Source organism: Ruditapes philippinarum, unplaced genomic scaffold (genome assembly GCF_026571515.1).
Source record: "Ruditapes philippinarum isolate M1 unplaced genomic scaffold, ASM2657151v2 ctg3889_1_1_1_1, whole genome shotgun sequence".
Classification (NCBI taxonomy): Eukaryota; Metazoa; Mollusca; class Bivalvia; order Venerida; family Veneridae; genus Ruditapes; species Ruditapes philippinarum.
The window spans coordinates 103,444-126,010 of NW_026861388.1; the positions used below are offsets into that span (position 1 = coordinate 103,444).

Below are 22,567 nucleotides of genomic sequence, written 5' to 3' on the forward strand. Positions count from 1 at the left end.
ATCGGTAAAGTATTAATAAACAATACATTGTATTACATATACAAATTAAATTTGGTCGAGGGGGGAAAGACATATCATGTAAGAATATAGTAAAATGTGATACATTTACAGGATCTTTTAAAAAGAAAGAAAAGAAAACCAAATTGGTGTGAATTGATGTGAATTCGATAATTTGTTATGATGATATATACAAAGATTCGGCTCTGTTGTCATTTTGACTTCTTTTTGCACACTTTACACAAATTATCCATAATCCTCTGACGATGACAACGTTTTCATTATTCGTCTGTAGTTTAGCGTAAATCAAACATGGCTGCGCCCATGGATCATGCGTCATTCTAAAACTTTTAACTGAGCATTCTACAAGTAATCTTTCAAGATACGTACTGTCAGCCGTTCAAAGTTGTTCTTATCATGCTGACAAACTTTAGCAATGGGTAAAATGAAGAAAAAGAAGTTTTCTGCCCCGAAACCTCGCCCAACTGGGCTTCCAAGCGTCGGGGAATTCGAGGCAGAGATAGAATTACAAGGAGACGTTCAATCTTCAACTCTTCAAACGATTGTTGAAAAAGTATGTACCGTTGAACTCTTTTAAAATACTTCTTATTGTTATTTTAAACAAAGAAACAATTGAAGAATATTTTGAGTTATGACTTATTATGTGTGAATTTTTCAAGATGAACTCTGAAACACTTTTGATGTTTGTACATATCAGTGTATTTTTCTTTTTTCATTGTAATTTTGTAACTTTTAAATTTACAGTGCACTGAAATCTGCACTAGTCTATTGGGGTAATTTTAGTCCAGTCCCCTGGCTGACTCTTAGTTTATATTACGGGTAGTCCTAATTAATATGAAATTAGGCAAAGCCTATGAACGGGGAAGTCGTTACAAATTCCTTTCATTCTTTCCGTTTTAAAGGTGTCATTCTGTATTTTAATACATGCACCGCTTCTGTTTTTAATCAGAACTCTCGACGATTATCATTTACCCGAAAAGTTGAGATTTGTTCCGTTATCGGAATACCCCGCCTATTATCATTGATTTACATGGTAAATGGCGGCGCCCAACTAAAACTGACACTGAAAATTTCATTGATAGGTATAGAATTCTATATATTTTTTAATTGTTTTTTATTTGATTTTCTTTTAAATATACATGTGTAGTCTATAGCCTGGCAAGCCAAAGCCGGACTTCCCCGTATAAGACCTATACGTAACCTATTTCATATTTATCATTCATTAATCTGATATTTTACATTTTTCATTTTCCATGTTACGTTAGGTCTTAACAGATCTTTGCAAAATCATGTAGCAAAAAAATTGACATTAGACATCGATTTAGATCTAATGCATTTAAACAATTAAAACAGCGTGTATTTACATTAATTTTGACCTATTTATGAACAAAACTAAAAAATAAATACCTTTTAACAAAATAATTGAACTGTCACATCCGAAAAGTCATGATTAAATCCTCTCATTTAATTAAATACCTTGTACAGCCGATATACAAATGGCCGCCATACAGTATGCGAAATCTGATTGGCAAATTCAAATGCAAGCGTTTAAATGAGTCCAGAAGTTTCTAACGGAATATTTTTTCAACGAAATAATTGCCCATGCACTGTCAGTGTGTTCGAATATATTTTTCCTTTCAAAAAATTGGAATCAATCTGTAAAAGGCTTTACTTAACCAGTATGGCGGATGAGCGAAATAGATTGATATTTATATTTTATTTTTAATTGATAAGTACACTGTTTGAAAGATTTTGTTAATGATAGACCATGCAATTGAAAGAACAGAAGATAGGCTTTTAAATAAAGCTTGAAAGGCAAGTCAACAGACATTTTTTTAATTTTTCAAAATGCTACGCGTTTATGAGCAATAACTATTAGATGTCAGGCTTGACCAACATAAAACTATATCAAGCCTGTAAAGTCTAATCTATTGGACTATATTACGGGTTGACTGTACACATGCTGGCTCCTCCTTGTATGTACAAATATGTGGTGCTCTTTGCATGTAAATGATCTTTATTGGTTTTATAATTGCACACAGTATATATTGTGGTCAGCAATGAGTCTGAGCTAAAATGACAGCTATATAGTGTCAGTGACATAATATGAAATAAGGCAAAGACTATGAACGCGGAAGTCGGTTGAAAGAATAGTTCATTTTCATTTTACATTTTCCGTTTTAAAAGTGCCATTCGGTATTTTATACACTACTTCCATTTATTCTGGTTCCCTGTCCTAATAATGTTTCCATAGAAGTGCGCTGGGGACCAGTACATATCCGTTTCCAATCAGAATTCCTCTGCTTTTATTGTTACCTTGTACATCGAAAAGTAGTGATTGGCTATTATGGGAATACACTGCCGTTTATCATTGCGTTACGGCGCCCAACAAGAAATGATACTGAAAATTTTGCTGATAGGTATAGAATTCTATTCATTTTTTTTCTTTTTAAATATACACATGTAGTCTATAGCCGGGCAAGCCAAAGCCTGGAGCAGCTTTGGGGCCCCAGGCTTTGACTTCCCCATATGATATTATATATTTAATGTCTCTGATAGTATAGCCAGATGATCACTGTATCACAGTTGACTTGGATATCATAATATAATATAAAGTGACATTATGCCCATCCAAGGGTATATAATGTGTAAACGGGTGAATATCAAAATAAGTTTTCATTTTGCCATAATTCCTTTTTATTTAATAATTAAGTTCGCATAAACAATAAATAATGCAGAGATCTCAACGAAATTTCTGTAAATATCTATCAGAATTTACATGTAACCTTAAGTTTATAAAAAGAGTGGGGCAGTCTTTTTAGATTTTAGGCAGTTTTATAATTATATTCAAAACTGAAATGATAATGCCATGTTTGAATATCATATTCTTTTTATCATAAATAAATCTAATTTTATCTACATAATAAATAACGTGCCAATGAGCCAGTCTATAGTCGATCGTTCTAAAACTTAACCGTTAAAGAGGTTACGACTAAGGCAGTGTCACTTACTTCATTTGCTCCGCCTCTGTTGAAGTTCGGCTCCACCTTAAAGCTGCACCCCTCCAGATGAGAAAAATGTATTAAGACTTTAGGAAAAGTAAAAAGATTCAAAATTCTAGTAAAAGTTTACATGTTATGTGCGATCAATGACCTATTTTTCAGCATTTATAACTATATTTCTACTGCGTTACTAACGCAGTAAGGGCTATTTTTGTATATTTTACCCTCTTTTTGGTATTTTACACGGGTTGGAAGTGCCATTGATAATGTGTAAATTGCATTCTTTTGATAACTTTACAATAATATACTTTTAATTACATTTTCAAATTTTCATGAAAATTAGCATGAATCTGGAGGCGTTCTGCTTTAAATTGTCGCAAAAAGTTAAAATGATGCTCCGTATGAAAACATTTAGTCTTCGTTGACGGGACAGAAGGGAACCAGGACAACTTTGATCAATATCACTTGTTGAATCATTAAATTACAAGTCACAAAGCCTAAACCACGCCCATTATCAGAGAGGTGGTTCTTCCGCAACCGTAAACTCGTTACGCTACGGCCAGTAAGGGGAGATCACTGCAGAACAGTTTGTCCTCAAAAATCATTCGAACATTATGCAATTCGTACCAATATTTCAATGGATATATTCTCGGCACATATTGTCTTCAATTCATTTTAAGTATACCAATCATTTCAGTTTTACTTGTTATCCAATTTATTTTGCTTAGACCAGACGTTTCAATCTTTGTCGCAACAGAATAACATTTTAGAACTTCAGACATGGCATTACTTTGTGAATTTATGCATTAGGTTCTACTTTTTCACAAAAATATGCAATATGCATATTATTAAACAACGAGCACATACAAAGAACATGGAGAAAAAATTGATTTGTGCTTCGGATATTCAACTGTAATAGAGAACATTTTTAATGCTGATTGACTGTTCACATCATTTGGCGGCGTCTTTGATGTGCAGCATCAACATTTACATTGTTATATACTTTGACATGATGTGAAGTCGTGAACCGCATTAGATGAAAGGAAAAATGTTTAAAAAATGGCTTATAAAGTTTTGGAAGTCAAGATTAGAGAAGAAGTATAAGAACAGTTACATGATTTAATGTTGTACAATTTGTGAGTTGCCAGGTCTAAAGCATGGATTGGATCACCAACTGGCTGGCAATACACAGCCTTAATACACAATGTCTGATGAATGACTGACTACAGATTTTCATCTAAAATTGTTCAATATTAATTTTAATTATTATTTCATTTCAGTTGCAAAGTCCTAATGAAGAGAATAGAGAATGTGCATGTACAACTATTGCCGGGTTGGTGTCTCACCCTGGTACCTTGTCGGCTCTTCTGAAACTAAATGTCATCAAGATACTAGCACCACTTGTATTAGATCACAACTGGGACATCCGTCATAGAGCTCTTGGTGCTCTTAGGTAAGTTATGCAGGGTTTTCATTATTAACAGATTGGGGATCTATATCATCGGTTGAAATGCTGTTAAAATCGGTTGTATTTTCAGCCTGTAAGTTAAAATATCACTATTGACCCTTTGACAAATCAGTTTCATTGGCACATCTGTTGCCGCATATAAAAATAAAAACCCTGGGTTTGATAGAGTTGTAATAACTCTTGCAGTACATTCAATGTGATAAAGGTGTGTATTGAGAATCATAACACATCTGTATTCGAAAACTGCATAGCAACATCTCTCTATGATAATTTGTATAATTGTTGGAAGTAAGTAGATTGTTGACAGTGTCACACTACATATATTTCTGGATGATTTTATAAACTTAATCATGTATGGTTAATTTTTTTTTCTGTGACAGTTGCTCTCGGACATTGATTTAAATCATCATTTGTCTCTCAGTGCTAATTAAGAAATCATTTGGGATTAGTAGTCAGTCACTTGCAAAGAAATTGGTAATTACTGGTTAGTTACCCAGGAAAACTGATTAGGTGGATTGACTGCCAAAATATCATCAAAAACGTGTTTAAAAATGGGTGTTAAAACCCAAAAATCAAATAATCTTCTTTGTGTTTTAACAGGAACTTGAGTGTGGATGGTGGTGTGTCAACATGTGAGGAGATGGTAGCTAAAGATGTGTTAACACCAGTACTAGCACTTGTACAGCAAGTTAGTATTTCATACTGTATTATAAATACATTTTGGGTCTTGGTGGCCTAGAGACTTTAAGATCACTTGCCCCTTACTGCTGTGGGTGTAAATCCCACTGATGACTTTGGATTCTGTTATGTGATGAATCTGTCCAGCAAGCTTGTAGGCTGAAATGTTTTAGCCAAATAAAAGCCTGTAGGTATCCTTGGACATTGGAAAAGCTGTGATTTTTGGTCATTGAAACATTTTTGAAATTAAATCAGTTATGGGGTTTTCATGGCTGAGTGGATAAGGTTGCTTACCTCAAACAACTTGCCCTTCACTACTGTGGGTTTTGAATCCCAACAAGGAGTTTTGATTCTTCATGCGAGGAAGCTATCCAGCTAGCTAATGAATTGTTGGTGGTTCTACTCAGGTGCCTGTTTTTGCCTGAAATATTGCATGGAAGGACACCTGTGGTATTCCTTCACCAATATAGCTTGAATGATGCCATATGACTTATACTGTGTTGATGCGACAAAATTCCTAACCAGAAAAAAAGGAAAGAAGAAAGAATCAGTTACAATACAAGAACATATATATAGTCCTGAAAATTTAAAATTAACTAAACTCTACCTTTAGACTACCACTGTTTTACATTTTCGTAAGAATCATTGAAGAACACTGTAGAGGTTATAGATTATATAATAAAATGAAGGTATGCATATTTACACTTTTAGTTTGGGAGTGGTGACCAATTTTCGGAGAAGGAGTCACAGAGGAGGAAAACGATGATTTGTGAAACATACGCTCATGCATTCTATCTACTGCAGAATCTATGGTATGATTTTTCATCAAAATTTTGTGTCTGTAAAAAAAAAAATCTCAACTGTCATCTCAATGAATGTGTAGAACACATTGTTTTTGCTAGCTCTCGGAAATATTTTTATTTTGACTTAGATTAAAAAGACAGTTTATTTCATTTTTTTTTCAAAACAGTTGCAATTTAGATGATGTGTTAAAGAACGTTTTTTTCCCTAGATACATGTAATAATAATTTGAAGATTTTGTTTTTTAAAAGTCAGAATGTGTTTCGTTAAAACTCGCATTAAAAAATATTTTGATGGAATATTTTGGTACACAAAGAATGCTTGTGTCATTTAGTATGGTAGTAAGTTTTGACAAAATTATGACACTTATTTTTCTATTCACCTTAATTCTAGTTTTTTCTATTCACCTTAATTCTAGTTTATTGATTTTGTTTTATATCTTAGTGAAAACAGTAGTCAAGCTGTGACAACATTTAGTAATGGAGACCTGATTCCGGTAGTTTGTGTAATACTGGACTCTGAATGTAGCACCGAGGAGCTCAAGCTTGCTGTTGGTATGTATACATGTACTAGACTTTATTGATAATCCATTTGTCTTGATAGGCAAAACATGTGTTTGATATTGTGATATATCAGATGATGAATATGTTGGTGTGACCACAGGTGTTAGGCATGTTGATTGGTCACTGCCCCCCAACCCCCCTCAAAAAAAAAAATGAGATCAAGACATATATTTAGCAAACTAAATATAATATAAGTAAGTATACTAAATATATATGTATCTTTAGTTTAATTTCCAATTTTCAACTTGTGTTGCACATAACTCAAAAAATATTTGACCTAGAGTCATGAAACCTTAGTTGTGCACCTGTGTATTTTCGTGTGGATATTTTTAGTATTTTTAGAGTTATTGCCCTTGACTTAGTAAAAATTTCCAATTTTCAACTTGTGTCGCACATAACTAAAAAAGTATTTGACCTAGAGTCATAAAACCTTTCAAGAATGTTGCTCAGCATGTGTAGTTGTGCACCTGGGTATTTTCGTGTGAATATTTTTATGTGTACCTATGCACCTTGGGGTTTTCTTGTGGGTTTATTCAATATTTGTAGTATTTGCCCTTTACTTCATAAAAGATTTTTAGTTTTCAACTTGGGCACATGTAGCCAAAAAATTTTTTTACCTAGAGACATAAGATTAACAAATTGGTGGAGTGTGGGGGCACCCGTGTCCTATGGACACATTTCTAGTTTGACCTTATATGGTAATTTACATGTATTGGAAGTGCAATTTGCAATGTGTAAATTACTTTCTTTGTTTACTTTTAAAGTTTTTAATGCATGTTTAAAATTTTCATGAAAATTAGCATGAATCTCAAGGCATGCTGCTTTTATTTTCAGTTGAGTTCTTATATACAGTAACAGAAGATAACAGTGCTTTGTGTAGACGAGATTTGGTAGACTGTGTCCAGAAGCTGATGTCACATTCAACAGACACCTCTATCAGGATGCTTATAAAAACACTGTCATCAGGTGAAATAATAGCAAACAATACACATGGGGTGTTTGAAAAGGTTCCTGACAACCCTTGTTACTTTTTTTTATTATCCCCCGCCAAAAATTTTCGGCGGAGGATATAGAAATAGTCTCCGTCCGTCTGTCCGACCTTCCGTCCGACATTTTTGTCCGGAGCATATCTCTAAAAGTATTTGAGTTATCAACTTGAAACTTCATAGGTGGATAGACCTCATTGAGGAGGAGTGCAGTGCACAAGAATGATAACTCTACCTTGCATGATTTTTGAGTTATTGCCCTTTGTTATTTTTCAAAATTGATTTTTGTCCAGAGCATAACTCCAAAAGCCTATGAGATATTAACATGAAACTTCATAGGTGCATAGATCTCACTCAGGAGGTGTGCAGTGCACAAGAAAGATAACTCTACCTTTCATAATTTTTGAGTTATTGCCCTTTGTTATTTTTCATACCTAATTTTTCACCTGAGTGGAGCATAACTCAAAAAGTGTTTGAGATATCAACATGAAATGTCATAGGTGGATAGATCTTATTGAGGAGGAATGTTGTGCGCAAGAATGATAACTCTTTCCTATACAATTTTTGAGTTATTGCCCTTTGTTTTTTTTTTCATGCTATTTTGTCCAGAGCTTATCTCAAAAAGTATTTGAGGTATCAACTTGAAACTTCAAAGGTGGATGGATCTCATTGAGGAGGAGTGCAGTGCTTAAGAATGATAACTCTACCCTGCATTATTTTTGAGTTATTGCCCTTTGTTATTTTTCAAAATTAATTTTTGTCCAGAGCATAAATCAAAAAGCCTTTGAGATATCAAAATGAAACTTCATAGGTGCATAGATCTCACTCAGGAGGTGTGCACTGCACAAGAATGATAACTCTACCTTTTATAATTTTTGAGTTATTGCCCTTTGTTATTTTTCATACTTAATTTTTCAATTCAATTTTTTTCTCAAAAAGTATTTGAGGTATCAACTTGAAACTTCATAGGTGGATAGATTTTACTGAGGAGGAATGCAGCACACAAAAATGATAACCTACTCTGCATTATTTTTCAGTTATTGCCCTTTGTTATTTTCAGCCATCAGTATTCACATAGGTTTCAAATCTGTAATCACTATAGCCATCAGTTTTCATTACCAAAAGACCTCTTAAAATGGAGTTATGCTGCTCTACTACATATACATTCTTCCAATGAGCAAACACATTCGGCGGGGGATGGCCATGTTGACATGGCTCTTGTTCACTCTTTATATGCAATGTCTGTTGAGGAGCTCTTGTTGACTATGTATACAAGTCAACATACATTACGTCTGCTTAGCTCAATAGGGAGAGCATTAGATTTTATATCCAGGGGTTGCTTGTTTGATCCTCAAAAAATACATAGATCTCAAATATTGAGTCAAATGGTCATTTGTATCTCACCACTGATTCAGAAATCATGTCGGATAAGCAGTCTGTCACTTGCGGAGAAATTGGTAATTACTGGTTAATTATCTAGAAAAGCTGTTTAGGTGGGCTGATTGCCTGAGATGACAAAAAGAGTGTGTTGAAATTGGCATTAAAAAAGCGAAAACAAACAAGAATCTGACAAGATAGTATGACTTGAATATTTAAATGAAAGTGCTGAAAACTATTTAATATGTCAGGAGGGTGTAAGTGAAGAAGCTTTATTGTGTTAAGCATATTAAAAGTTTCAATAAATTGTTCAGTCTTAGGAAATAGATCTTTTATATGATGAAGTAGTATTTCTAATTCAAAAAAAAAAAAATCCCAGTCAGCAAAATTATTTCTGTTAATTCTATAGATACATGTTTTGTCTCTGAAATCCATTACATTGATACATGTATTATATTGTCATTAAACTAGGTGTTCTTGTTAATCTGGAGGGAAGTCAACTATCATCTGCTCGCGGTGACCTCGTCGTTCCCATAGTTACCACAATGTCTGAAGTACTAGGCGTCAATGTGCCAGCCATGTTGATCCCTGTAGATTCAGAGGTGTCGGACATGCAGGCTTCCACTGAGGGCAGTGATATCAGTCCCGAGGGGGAAGGTGACACTCCAGAGGACAGTGAAAAAGAAAATTATGTAAGTTGATCATCCTGAATTAATATGTTATATTTTTGATATGTTGTATATTTGTGCTCTGATTATACGGATTTGCTTATATCAAATATCTGTACATATTTTTCTGCATCTAATGCATTATCACATGCACAAATACTACCTGACAGGAAAAAAATCCTGTATCATACTCGATTGTGACACACAGAATGACATGGCTTGCATTATGCCAAATATGTTACGGTTGTAAATATTTAGTTAATTTTTTTAAATTCGACAAGGTGTATATAGTGAAAGGGTTATAACAGGAGCACTTGATCTATAACTTGTATTTGACTCTCATGAAGTATACTGCATTGTAGAATGGATCATACTCGACATTACTGCGTCTCCTAGAAAAATCTACCCTAGTCAAATGCAAGTCCTAGATCAACATACTGCTATAATAACTCTATTTTATCTGTATATCCTTACAAATTTCCTCAAAATTATTATGCTCTGCAATTAAATGACAGGCAGGTACCAACCTCTAAAAAAATATTTATTTGAATACCATTTTGTGTACATAATTAGGTTTTTATGCTCCCCGAAAAATTTCGGGGGAGCATATAGTCGGCGCCTTGTCTATCCGTCCGTCTGTCCGTCCGTTGTCTTGTCCGGAGCATAACTTGAAAACCCATGGAGATAATTTGTTGAAACTTCATACACTGGTAGAGGGCATTGAGGGGAGTGCAGTGTCAAAGAACCATAACTCTATTTTGCCCGTTTTTTTAATTATCTCCCCTTATAGAAAAATCTTGTCCAGGGCATAACTCTAAAACTATAAGAGATATCAACATGAAACTTTGCAGGTGAAGAGATCTCAATGGGTAGATGTGCAGTGCATAAGAACAATGACTCTTTTTGTCCTAATTTTGGAGTTATTGCCCTTTGTTAATTTTAACACTTTGAACTTTGTCCGGAACATAACTCTAAAACTATAAGAGATATCAAGATGAAACATTGTAGGTAGATAGATCTCATTGAGTAGAGGTGCAGTGCAAAAGAACCATAACTCTGTTAAGCCTCATTTTTGAATTATCTCCCCTTATAGAAAAAAAATCTTGTCCGGGGCATAACTCTAAAACTATAAGAGATATCAACATGAAACTTTGTAGGTAGATATATCTCAATGGGTAGATGTGCAGTGCACAAGAATCATAACTCTGCCTTGCCTAATTCTGGAGTTATTGCCCTTTTACTTTTTGAAGTTGTCCGGGACATAACTCGGAAATCATAAAAGATATCAACAAGAAACTTGGTAGGTTGATAGATCACATTGATTAGAAGTGCAGTTCAAAGAACAGTAACTCTGCCTTGCCTAATTTTGGACTTTAAACTTTTTCCAGGGACATAACTCTAAAACTTCATGAGGTGTACTTTCCTGTGTCCAAAACCTTTTCGGGGAGCATCACCCGGCTCAAACCGGGCTCTTGTTTTTATGTTTTAGTTAAACACACATTTATTTAACAGGTGACATCTGCTGAGGAGAAGACATTATGTGATATTAAGAATTTTCTGAAGGCACAGAAGGTGGCATTAGAGGTTGTAGCCAATTTATGTTGCACTGATGGTATGTTACCTTCACGTGATCCTAATTACTCATTTATTTGAATATTCAAAGATCAGTGCATTTGAAACTATTTGAAAATGGATTTAACATACATTTGTTTTCTAGATTTTGTTAGTTTCTCTGTAAGACATGTATGACAAAAGTATTTAACTTAATGACATTGGGTAAAAGTACATCATATGGGGGTATTTGCTGACAGAGGGGATTATATTGTAGTGCCCCTTGAGTCAAGACTTGGTAAGGTAAGGTTTGGTTGTATTGGTGTCTCATAACAAAGAGAATGTCTAAATAGCCTCCTCCTTCTATGCAGTTTGCATAAAGGGATAGTTTGTATTATTTTAGGTATGGAGGATACATTTTTGTTTTTATGTAAGATGAAATTTTATTTCATTGAGTGAGCTTCAAAAACTGTATTCTCATGAGTGGGGTAGCTCCTTAAATTTAGGTGTTTACTACACAATACTTTTGCAAATGAAAAGGGAAAACTTCGTGTAAAATGAATTTAAGAGGAAAACTGCATGATTTTAAAGAATTTTCCTTATGTAGAAGCCGCCCTTAAATGGCCCCTGATGGAAAAAGCCTTGTTTGTAAATTTATATGGTTTTCATATGAAATTGTTGAAAATCTTTTTCTTTATTAGATGATGAATGGGAAGATTTAAATAGCAGCGAGTCCAGTGCTGAAGAAAGTGCTGAAGCACCAATGGAGGAGGATGTAGCAGAGAGTAATAGTTCATTTACACCACTTTGTGTATCTACGGAACTACACTCAGCATATGTTAGCTGTGGAATTGTTGAGAAAGTGAGAATTTTTACATTGCCATGTATCGGTGTAAAATGAAAATACGAACACATTTCTATTATATGATTTGAATAACATGACTGTAACATGAACTTTTATTTCACTTGGAAATACAAGATTTATAGAAAAAATATGTACCGAACAGTACTTTATTAGTAATTCATTTTAGTTCAATTGTGTAAGAAACCATAAGGTCTTAAATCAATTCCTGGAACCAACCAATACTGAGCAATCTGTGTAAAATTTCCTTGTTAAAGGAAACAACAGTTAGTTTGCTAGTGATAGTTAGATTTCTAGTCTGACACATAAACCACTTGACTATGCCACCACGGTCGACAGTGCTTAACATATAAGCAATGCATTTGCTCCCTGCCTGTCTGTCTATAGGTCCTTCTTTAGCATATATTTGATAACCAACTTAGATTTGCACCTAATTTTGTTCATCTAAAATGATTGTCACCTTTTCTTTTTGAAGTATTTCTTCAAAGTCAACTGATATTTTTATTTGAGTTTTGTCATAAAATGCCATGCCTCTGTCTGTGGGGCTCTTATTTAGATTTTACCTTCTGCTGAAATGCATATATTAATATTTCAGGTGTTAGAATCAGCCCAGCCATTGTCAGCTGAACAGTTAAATATTTTACAAGAGAATAAAATTCTTCTTGAAAGGTAAGCTGTAAGTTTTCTGTATGATGATAAAACATTTGTCCCAATTTAATTTAGGCCATGACCATATATAGATAATATACGAGGGTTGTTCGGGAAGTTCTGAGAATTGTTTTATAGCACACGTTAGTTAGTCGGGTTAGCGTAAATATAAATGTATACGCATTTATTTCAATATATACTGTACAGTATCTGAAAATGTCATCATCATACACACAGAAACTAAAACATAATAAAAATAGTAAATAACCATATAACAAACACCCGGAGCACGCCGACATCATTTGCAACGTTATGCGACGTTAAAGTCCATCGATCGTCGCACCTTTTGAACGTAGTCACCTGCAATTTCGATGCATTTCCTGTGTTGGCTGATCCACTTATTGTATGTTTCCACGTACCAGCTATCAGTAAAGGACGAGACTATAGCTTGCGTATGCTTAACAAAATCGTCAGCTGAGTCAAAGCGTTTTCCACGCAGCTGTGATTTGAGCTCCGGGAACACACGGAAGTCCATCGGAGCGATGTCCGGGCTGTATGGAGGGTTTCTTCCTTCTTTAAAACGAGCATGCCATCTATACACTGTAGCTGGACTGCATTTCTTGTATTTTCCTGTAGAATTGATCATTTTCATTGTTTCTGTGGAAGTCTTTTCCAGCGCAACACAAAATTTCACGATGCTTCGCAATTCAACGTCACCTATCGACGTCATGTTGTTTACTCAGTGGCTCTGGGCAACAACTTTTAAACAATGTTGATCCGTTGAGAATTTAAATAACGTTATGATATTTTCAGGAAATGACGTCATGACGTTCCGCTGCTGACCAGCGTTTTCGCGCATTTTTTACGTTATCAAAATTACGAAATATTATTAGTGTAGCGTGTTTTACCTTTCTTTAGAGTCGGACTGCTCCGGTGCGGCGTTATAGTGTTGCTATGGTTACTGCTATTTCCGGCTATTGTTGTCTGATTCTATTCAATTTTTGGGAATAGTTCCATGATGTGCTAATCTTAGTATGTGCAAAATATTACGTCTTAGAAACAAAAAATATAGGAGATATGACAAAATTCCCAGAACTTCCCGAACAACCCTCGTTCAAGAAGGTCTTGACAAAATCTTTCGTTTTTGGAAAAAAAAACGTTTTTTTTTATTTAGGAAAAATTAGGACCCTGTCTTAAAAGTGATCCTTCAAATAGGTGAGTAAATAGGGTAGATGGATATTTTATTTAAGGCCATGCAGGAAGCTTTATTATCTACCTATTACCATTGACTTAAATCATGTTAGAAACATTCTATGTTTGAAAACTGTCTAGCAGTCTAAAATAGGGTTGATGGTACTACTTATTTACCTGCTTGTGAATGAAATAGTGCACAAAGGGCACTTGCATAGGCTAGAAAAAGACTTTTAGTCGTATATATCTTATACTAATCATACAGTATTAAATATTAAATAATTGAAAAAAAAACTTATTTATTTTATATAATCATTTTCATTTTTTCTTAAAATTATTTTGGCCAGTTTTAAAGAGATAAAGTTATTCTGATTTTTCATTAACCAATTTTTTGAAATCCAAAATTTACTTTATTGAAGTTGTATAATAAATTTGTTTTTTTCCCCTAGATTTCAGAGTAAACAGACCCATGCACTACTATGTTTAAACAATTTAGTTAGCTCCTTAGATACAGAGGCCCTTGGAGGGAGTCAGAAATTGTATACAGTATGGCAGGGCCTCCTGCAGCTTTCTACATCTCAGAAAAGTAAGTAGATGATTTGTCTCCCTTGGTTTTAGTTATTTGATGTTTGAGTTATTTCTTATAATCAGGTTAAAACTTTTCAAAATTTAGAAATGGTGCAACAGTATACTCGCACTTCAGACTCTCTTGATACATACTGTGGTACAGTGTTTTCTAATCACTTTTGAATACAATTTTTATCAGGTATGGCATTTCAGGCTTAGCCGTATTGTTCCAACCCTACATATTTATGGCCCCCTTCAAAAAAGTGGGGATATACATGTATTGCTTTGTACATTGGTTGGTCAGACGTTCTAACAAGACAGTACTTAAGTGGTTACCACATTGTTCTCTCTATTGTTCTTTTTACTTACATAAAGGAAAATAGCTGCAGGAAAGCTTAAGGAACTAATGACATAAAAGACAAAGTACTGTTACCCATTGTCCCTGTAGCCTAATAAGTATCATAATGTTAACTCGGTGTGTCGGTCAGTCCGTTCGTTCAAAGACTAAAACGTTTCAGATCAATAACTTTCGAACGCCTTGGCCTAGGAATTTCAAACTTGGTATGGCGATTGGTCATGACCTGTGGATGAACCCTTTGTTTTTCGGGTCACTAAGCTTAAAGGTCAATGTGGTCAAGTTCACATTGACTATATCAAAACAGTTTCTGACCCATTACTTGACACACCTTCGCCCTGAAACTTCACAGGTTCATTTGTCTTTGGAAAGTAGATGACCTCTATTCATTTTGTAGTCAAAGGTCATGGTCACATTTACCTTTTATATGAAAACAGCTTCCAACCAATAACTGGACAACCCATGAGCTGTAGGCCCTCAAACTTCTAGACTCAATAGTCTAGGTCACATTCACCTTGCATGTTAAAACGGTGACAACAATCTTACATGCAAATGAAGACAACAGTTCAAACCACTGAGACAAAGAATTGAGTCCCTGTAAAAGGTTGGTTTTATAATAACTGGGTAGTTGTGCACTCATGTGTAACTAACAACACACATTTCTAGTTTTTCAGTAATATGATATTGTGTTTCAGGTATGGAAGAAGAAGAGGTGTTAGAAGCTGTGACAGCGGCTTTAAGAGCTGTGATACAGAAATTAGCAGAGGCTGACCCCTCCAAGGTACTGTGCATTCACTAGATATCTTGGGCATGAAATTTTGTGGTTTTGTCACAAAGAAAATTTTTTTGGGTTCTTAAATTTGTGGACTGCTTATTTTCCAAAAGGTAAAATGTAAATAATGTGATGCAAATTAATCTTACAGCAGACGAGCCTATATGACTGAAATACTGTTGGGAAAAGGCGTAAAATGAAATAAAATACAGCAGACAAAATGAATTTTGTTGGATGTTAAATTTGTGGATTGACCTATCCATAAAAACCATGAAAATTAGTTCCCCACGAATAAATAATACTGTTTTTGCAGTACCGTATGTTTAATAAGTTTTATGATATCACTTAACAGCCTTCTTTCTCCATCCTTTTCATAAGTGTTTACCTAAAAAAAGTAAATGTTTAAACATAGCTGCTTGTAGCTGATGATCCAAAATTGATTTCAGTTCCAGGAGGTGCAGGCAGGAGATCTACAGTTCATGTACGAGATGTCAACAAAATGTCAATGGCCCGAGGTCAGGGTCAATGCATTACGTATTGTATCAACTATAGGAGGCATATTGGCTCAAAATACTAACCCACATCCATTGCTCAAGGTATACCAAGTTATATTACTCTACTTTGGTATCAATCATTGGATTTTACAATATCTGATAAAAAAGAAAGAAAGAAAGAACAAAAACAGTAAAACTAAAAATGATTGTAGCATAATAGTTCACAACTTTTTATCATTTTTCCATGTTTTAAGAAAATCCAAGCTGCATCATATTCATTAGACATGGTTAGGGCTCTAAAGTTTATTCATTGACCTTTAATAATTATGTAAACCATCTGTATAGCTTCAAAGTCTGAACTTTACATAGATTCAGTTTTACTTGGCGATACGTTATTAGGTACTGTAAATCAGAAGTTTTACTTGGTGATACATTATTAGGTACTGTAATTCAGAAGTTTTACTTGGTGATATATTATTACATGTAGTTATTGTAATTTTAGAGGTGAATAAGAACAATTTAAGATATGTTGTTCAACTAATAGAACCAAGACAATTGTTATGTTATATGCTTTCAGGATATTGGGGTATTATTTCTAGAGGTTGTGTGTAAAGACTCGGATCTATGGGTAGTGGCAGAATCTCTGGACTCGATATTTGATGTATTCGGTGAAGATCACATTGACCCGGTGCTGAAAGAGATCGGACTTGTTGATAAATTGAAGACTATTGCACCTGCTCTAAAATCAAAGGTACTGTAAAATTTCTATTAAACACTCCTGTAGTGTTACTATTAAAGGTTAAATACAGTCGAGACTGTCATATGTGACTTTCCAAGGGATATTCAGAAAAAGGTCGCATATGACAGGGAGTCTCTAAATACAGTCTCAAAGAAAATCATCTAACTGTCTATAGACCAATGTGACTTAAAGATCCTGTATGTTTTGTTATTGATATTGTTACTGTTACGTTCTTGCAAAAAAAATATATATGGATATAATTATGCAAATAAAACAATTTTCAAACATCAAAGAATATGTAAAATGTTTACTGCAAATATTTGTGCACATTACATTTAATCAATAAATTACATGCATTGATTTCTTATTGGAAAATTTGACTTAGAATTTACAGAAAATAAAGTTCTAATTACCTCCCTTTAATGGCCTTTATTTACATGGGTGATATCTTTCTAAATTATGCTTATTTGAACTTACAATATTGACAAATGTTAATTTGAGCATCATATTTATGTAATAAAACCGTGAAAACATTGTGTTACAGGATCTTTACTGTAAACATATCCACATCCAAAGCTTTTTCTGGTTTGGTATCAATATTTTTTCCGTATTAATTATGCAGCCATAGAAAGGTAAATTAAAAAAAATGCTGCCTAAAAAATCTTCCGTGGGCACTCTATAATTAAATAAAAAAATCTAACACAAGTCTTAACCCAGTTTACTCAGGCCATTATACATAACACACATCGATTGCATAAGCTTCCCATGAACAGACGCTACGTCACTTGGTACCTGCATGTATCTACATGCTAACTGTGTAATTGAGATAGAGGTGTGTAGACTTTGTTTGCTACAGTGCTGGATTATAATTGGACTTAATTATTTTGGCCCTGTGGGTGTTAGAATAGGTATTCTTTATCTGATCAACGGACAATTAAAAGGTGTGAAAGTCGTTTAAATCAGACAAAACATTGCATTGGGACCAGACAATTAGGGTCGGTTGTCACATATGACAGGGAGTCGTTTAATTCAGACCATTTATATAGGAAAATACGTTGGGAGTACTGAAACAAGGTCGGATAAGACAGGGAGTCGTTTAAATCAGGGGGTCGCTTAGGCAGGCTCGACTGTATGTTATTTTCAGATAAATTGTTTCATAGAATCGTCAAATCAAAAGAATTAAGGTGGAAAATCAAATTTGCTGACAATAGATTACATAAACAATTAGGAAACCCCTTGATACATCCATCCTACCGGTCTGCTATCTATATTTCAATAAGTAAAGCAGGAAAGTTGCCATAAGACCATAAAAAAACCAAAGGAAATCTAAAAACAAAACGTTAAACATAAAATTACATTAAACAAAAACATTAACATATAATTACTCAAAACATATTCATTTAACATGTAATTACATTTAATAAATACATTTTACTACATTAAAGATATACATTACATTTAATGTATACATTTTTCTTTGTAACTATAGGTTCAACAGAACAGGAAGTCTCTAGGAGAACATTACCCGGTCATCTCAACAGCTCGTACAAACCTCATACGCTTCATCAAATATAAAACCTCACAGATGAAATGACAAACTATCTCATAAAAACCAAGTAATGCTGACAGATGGTGCTAACATAATCTAGTGAAAAAAAGGAGCATGTGTCTGTCTAATATTTTCGTGTCATTTTTTTAAAACATTTTTTTTCATTCCAAACTTCATATTAGAAGGAATTAAAGCCAAAGAGTAACAGATCTGGATGTGTCTGTTTGTTATAGATGTTTTACATGTCAGAGGTTTGTTTTGCCAATGGTTGCGAAGTTTGGGGATATGATTGTTTAAATTAGAATGTCTTGTTTCATTGTATTAGAAAGACTGTATGATAGTGGAGGGAGATATGATGTTGAAAGAAATGCACTTGTGCGATTGTGTTAAGAGATAGAAAGTTGTTTTCAAAGATAGTTTAATGTCAAGGTAAAGTATGTTTCCATATGCTGTCTTTCATGTTTTGACTATTTTAGGATGGTAGTATTGGATGGGTTTTTGTGTCGCCAGACGACATATAGGGGTTACTTTTGTCTGCGGCGGCGTCGTTGTCGGCGCTGGCGTCCCCTTAAGCTTGTCCGGAGCATAAGTCAGTCATTATAAGTCGGATTGACTTCAAACTTGGTATGCATGCTTCTTATAATGACCTAAATTGCAGTGCACAAGAACCGGTACTCTGCGCTTCTTATTTTTTGAGTTATTGCCCTTTGTTAATTTTCATACTTCGTTTTTGTCTAGGCCATTTCTCCTTATGCATCAAAAGCTATGGACTTGAAACTTCATACGATGATAGATTTCATTAAGAAGAAGTGCAGTGCACAGGAACCAGTACTCTGCATTTCTTATTTTTTGAGTTATTGCCCTTTGTTAATTTTCATACTTTATTTTTGTCGGGCCATTTCTCCTAAAGTATAAAAGCTATGGACTTGAAACTTCATAGGATGATAGATCTCATTAAGAAGAAGTGCAGTGCACAAGAACCTGTACTCTGCATTTATTTTTTGAGTTATTGCCCTTTGTTAACTTTCATACTTTATTTTTGTCCAGGCCATTTCTCCTAAAGTATAAAAGCTATGGTCTTTAAACTTCATAGGATGGAAAAAGTGCAGTGTACAAGAACCGGTACTCTGCACTTCTTATTTTTGAGTTATTACACATTATAAATTTTCATACTTTATTTTTGTCAAAGCTATTTCTCATAAATTGTAAAAGCTATGGACTTGAAACTTCATAGCATGATAGATCTTATTGATAAAAAGTCAGTGCACAGAAACTGCTGCTCTGCACTTCTTATTTTTTGAGTTATTGCCCTTTGTTAATTTTCATATTTCATTTTTGTCCTGGCCATTTCTCCTAAACTATATTGTTCACAAGGCGATACGTCTGCCTCGCAGAGTTCTAGTTTTATACTTGAAATACTTCATTTTAAAAACAGAAAAATCATTGATTTAAAAAAAAAAATGAATGAATTTTATTCTCCTATGATAGAGTAATATGAGGTCTATTTTCTCAGCAACTTAAAAAGTTAACCTTTATTATGCTTAATTTCTTCAATGAACTTGTCCAGTTTCCATTTTGGAACTGTCCATTATCATTTTTGGGGACATCATGATAAAAATTTGAAGTTTGTCAGTCAACAGTAGAGAGCCTGGTCTGTCAGCACGGATGTGCAGGCAGACCTGGCTCTATACTGGTGACAAGGGCAGATTAAATCACTTTCCATTCCAGCAGAGTAAGGGTGAAAAATAAGGTGAAAATGTGAATATTTCAAGTGTTTATTTTAGTTATTCTTTAAAATATCATTTAAATAGGTACGCTATTTTATTATATAATGCATGTAGATTCCTTATTTTAGATATTACAGGGAAAGACATGTTTTCAAAAAATGGGGCATTTTATAAATGAATTTAGTCTTTTTTTTAACATTTTAATCATGTTTTATTGTAACTTTTCATATGCATTAATTATACATATGTATTTCAGGTTGTTTGTTAAGTGTTAGGATCTTATATTTTACTAACTTGAAATGAATACACTCAACAGTAGATTTCATTGCAACATTGAACACTCAAAATAGTTGGGTATTTACTATTTAGAGTTTGGAAGCATTTATTTCTGAAGAAATTCTATGTCAAAATTATGCCTGTTTTAACATATATTTAAATACCAGTATTGTTAAGTCAGATTGAGATGTAATTTCTCAAATTTTTGTGTTAAAGAGATATTGTTGAATCATGAATTTTTTTTAGCAATATAGAAAACTTTGTATTTGTTAAAAAATTTTTTCAAAGTTTTGTGTTAAAAAAATTGAGATGATATTTTTCAAAGTTTTGTGTTCAAGAGATATTATTGAATTATAATTCATTTTTTTTAGCAATATAGAAAATTTGTCTTTGTTAATAAGTGATTTGCATTATTTCCTTCAAAATGTATTGAAAATAAATAAGTGCAATAACAGACATGGTGTTTATTTTGTATTTATCTTAAGCCTGCTGGTTGCACCAAAAAATATCACCCATGAGAACAGTGCCGTCCATGATGATCACGATTCAGTCTCACTGTCTGTACTTATTTTGAAAGTTTCCATGACAATGAATGCTTTTGTCAAGGATGAAGGACAAAAAAGTATGGTTTAGATACCCAAGGTGGTATGGGTTATTGTATATGAGCATCAAAAATTGTTATCAATGGGTGGCTGGTTCGATCCATGGGCAAGGTGAAACTCTGTGAGAATTTATCTCTGACATCAAGTCTAATGGTCATTTGTTTCATACCACTGATTCAGACACCATGTTTGTTTAGTATCTTGTCACTTGCAGAAAAATTGGTAATCACTGATAAGTAATCGAGAAAAGCTGGTTAGGTGTGCTGACTGTTAAGATATGACCACAATCGATCGTGTTAAATTGGCTTGAAAGCCTGAAATAATGCATGAAGGTATTAGGTTTTGATTCATAGGTAAAAACCAGTACCAGTAAAGCTAGAAAGTCAGCATATGACCTTGATTTAATGTGACTTAAAACCCAACCAAAATAACCCCCTTTTGAATTTGTTCATGAAAAAATGAATAATTTAATAACTAATAGATGTGTTTACAATGTACTAGAAGTAAAGGTAATATTCAGGTATTTTTTTCTTCTGAAATTCAAAACACTTAACATAATTTATAAACCAAGTTTACAATAATGTTCATCTGCAGACTACAAACACTAATGGTGTAAAGTTTCTTAGCTGAAGATATAAGATATTTCCATTCATGACACCAAACTGGCCTTGGTTCTGGGTTCAAGCCAACAAATTATTCCTTTACAATTTTTTTGACAACATTCATTGGTTAGAACTGGCTTCCTTATATGTTGACTTTTATGAACCTAACAAAAGGTACATTAAAAATTTTTTTGTATTTTCTGTCTTAAAATCTTTAAATCTGTAAATTAATCTTAAACAGTTTTAAGTTCAAAATGGGTCAAGTCCATTACACAAACATTATAGGATTAAACTCACTACAATGTTGGAGCAGTACCTATTGAGGCTTGCAGAAATCATGGTAACAAAGTAGAAAAATATCTATTTTTTCACCGATTCTTACATTTTTCATTCATTATCATATATAAACCGTTGTGAAGAGATGAATTAGATGTTTTAAAGTTCATTCCGTTGGGTGAAATGGTGAGATTTTAGCATTTAAATTATCCTTCACGCACCTTGTCCGGTATACTATATAGCGGAAAAGGGTATTTAGTGTGGTGCTCCAACACTTTTTGTGTTGCCTCTACGGAGTTGTGGCGACATAGAGGGATCACTTCTCGGTTGTCTGTCTGTCCTTCTGTCTGTCCGTCCGTCACAAAACTTGTCCGGACTACTCCTCATAAACTACTGGTGCAATTTCATCCAAACATTACAGGAATGATCAGTACCAAGTCTAGTTGTGCATATTGTCAGCATTTTCCGGTTCAATGATTTTTGTCAGAGTTATGGCCCTTTAATAATTTTTATTTTAAAAGTTTGTCCGGACTACTTCTCTTATACCACTAATGCAATTTCAATGAAACTTTACAGGATTGATCTGTAGCTCAAGTCCTTGCCCATATTGCACGAGTTTTCCGGTTGAATGATTTTTGGGAAGAGTTATGTCCCTATGATAAAAAGGGTTTTTTTTCTGTGTGTTGCCAGATACACAAAAGCTTGTCCGGACTACTCCTCATAAACTGCTGGTGCAATTTTATCCAAACTTTACAGGAATGATCAGTACCAAGTCTAGTTGTGCACTGTCTGTCT

The 22,567-nt window shown here is 33.9% G+C and overlaps 1 protein-coding gene across 1 annotated transcript; it reads left to right on the forward strand.

Moving 5' to 3' along the window:
* Window positions 1-276: 276 nt before the first annotated feature.
* Window positions 277-18,598, forward strand: LOC132715450 (HEAT repeat-containing protein 3-like). Its single transcript, XM_060698453.1, has 15 exons — window positions 277-571; window positions 4,301-4,473; window positions 5,089-5,176; window positions 5,878-5,978; window positions 6,412-6,521; window positions 7,365-7,496; window positions 9,365-9,585; window positions 11,074-11,173; window positions 11,814-11,974; window positions 12,570-12,643; window positions 14,263-14,399; window positions 15,431-15,516; window positions 15,954-16,103; window positions 16,579-16,752; window positions 18,230-18,598. The coding sequence occupies exons 1-15, from the start codon at window positions 434-436 to the stop codon at window positions 18,332-18,334; spliced, it is 1,950 nt and encodes a 649-aa protein (XP_060554436.1). The 5' UTR covers window positions 277-433; the 3' UTR covers window positions 18,335-18,598.
* The last annotated feature ends 3,969 nt before the right edge of the window (window positions 18,599-22,567 follow it).

What these genes read in the sequence shown, in the direction of transcription:
- LOC132715450 (XM_060698453.1), top strand. Translation starts at nt 434, where the DNA reads ATGGGTAAAATGAAGAAAAAGAAGTTTTCTGCCCCGAAACCTCGCCCA. An exon ending in TTCAAACGATTGTTGAAAAA is followed by an intron (nt 572 to 4,300) that starts GTATGTACCGTT and finishes ATTTCATTTCAG; the next exon opens with TTGCAAAGTCCTAATGAAGA. An exon ending in AGAGCTCTTGGTGCTCTTAG is followed by an intron (nt 4,474 to 5,088) that starts GTAAGTTATGCA and finishes GTGTTTTAACAG; the next exon opens with GAACTTGAGTGTGGATGGTG.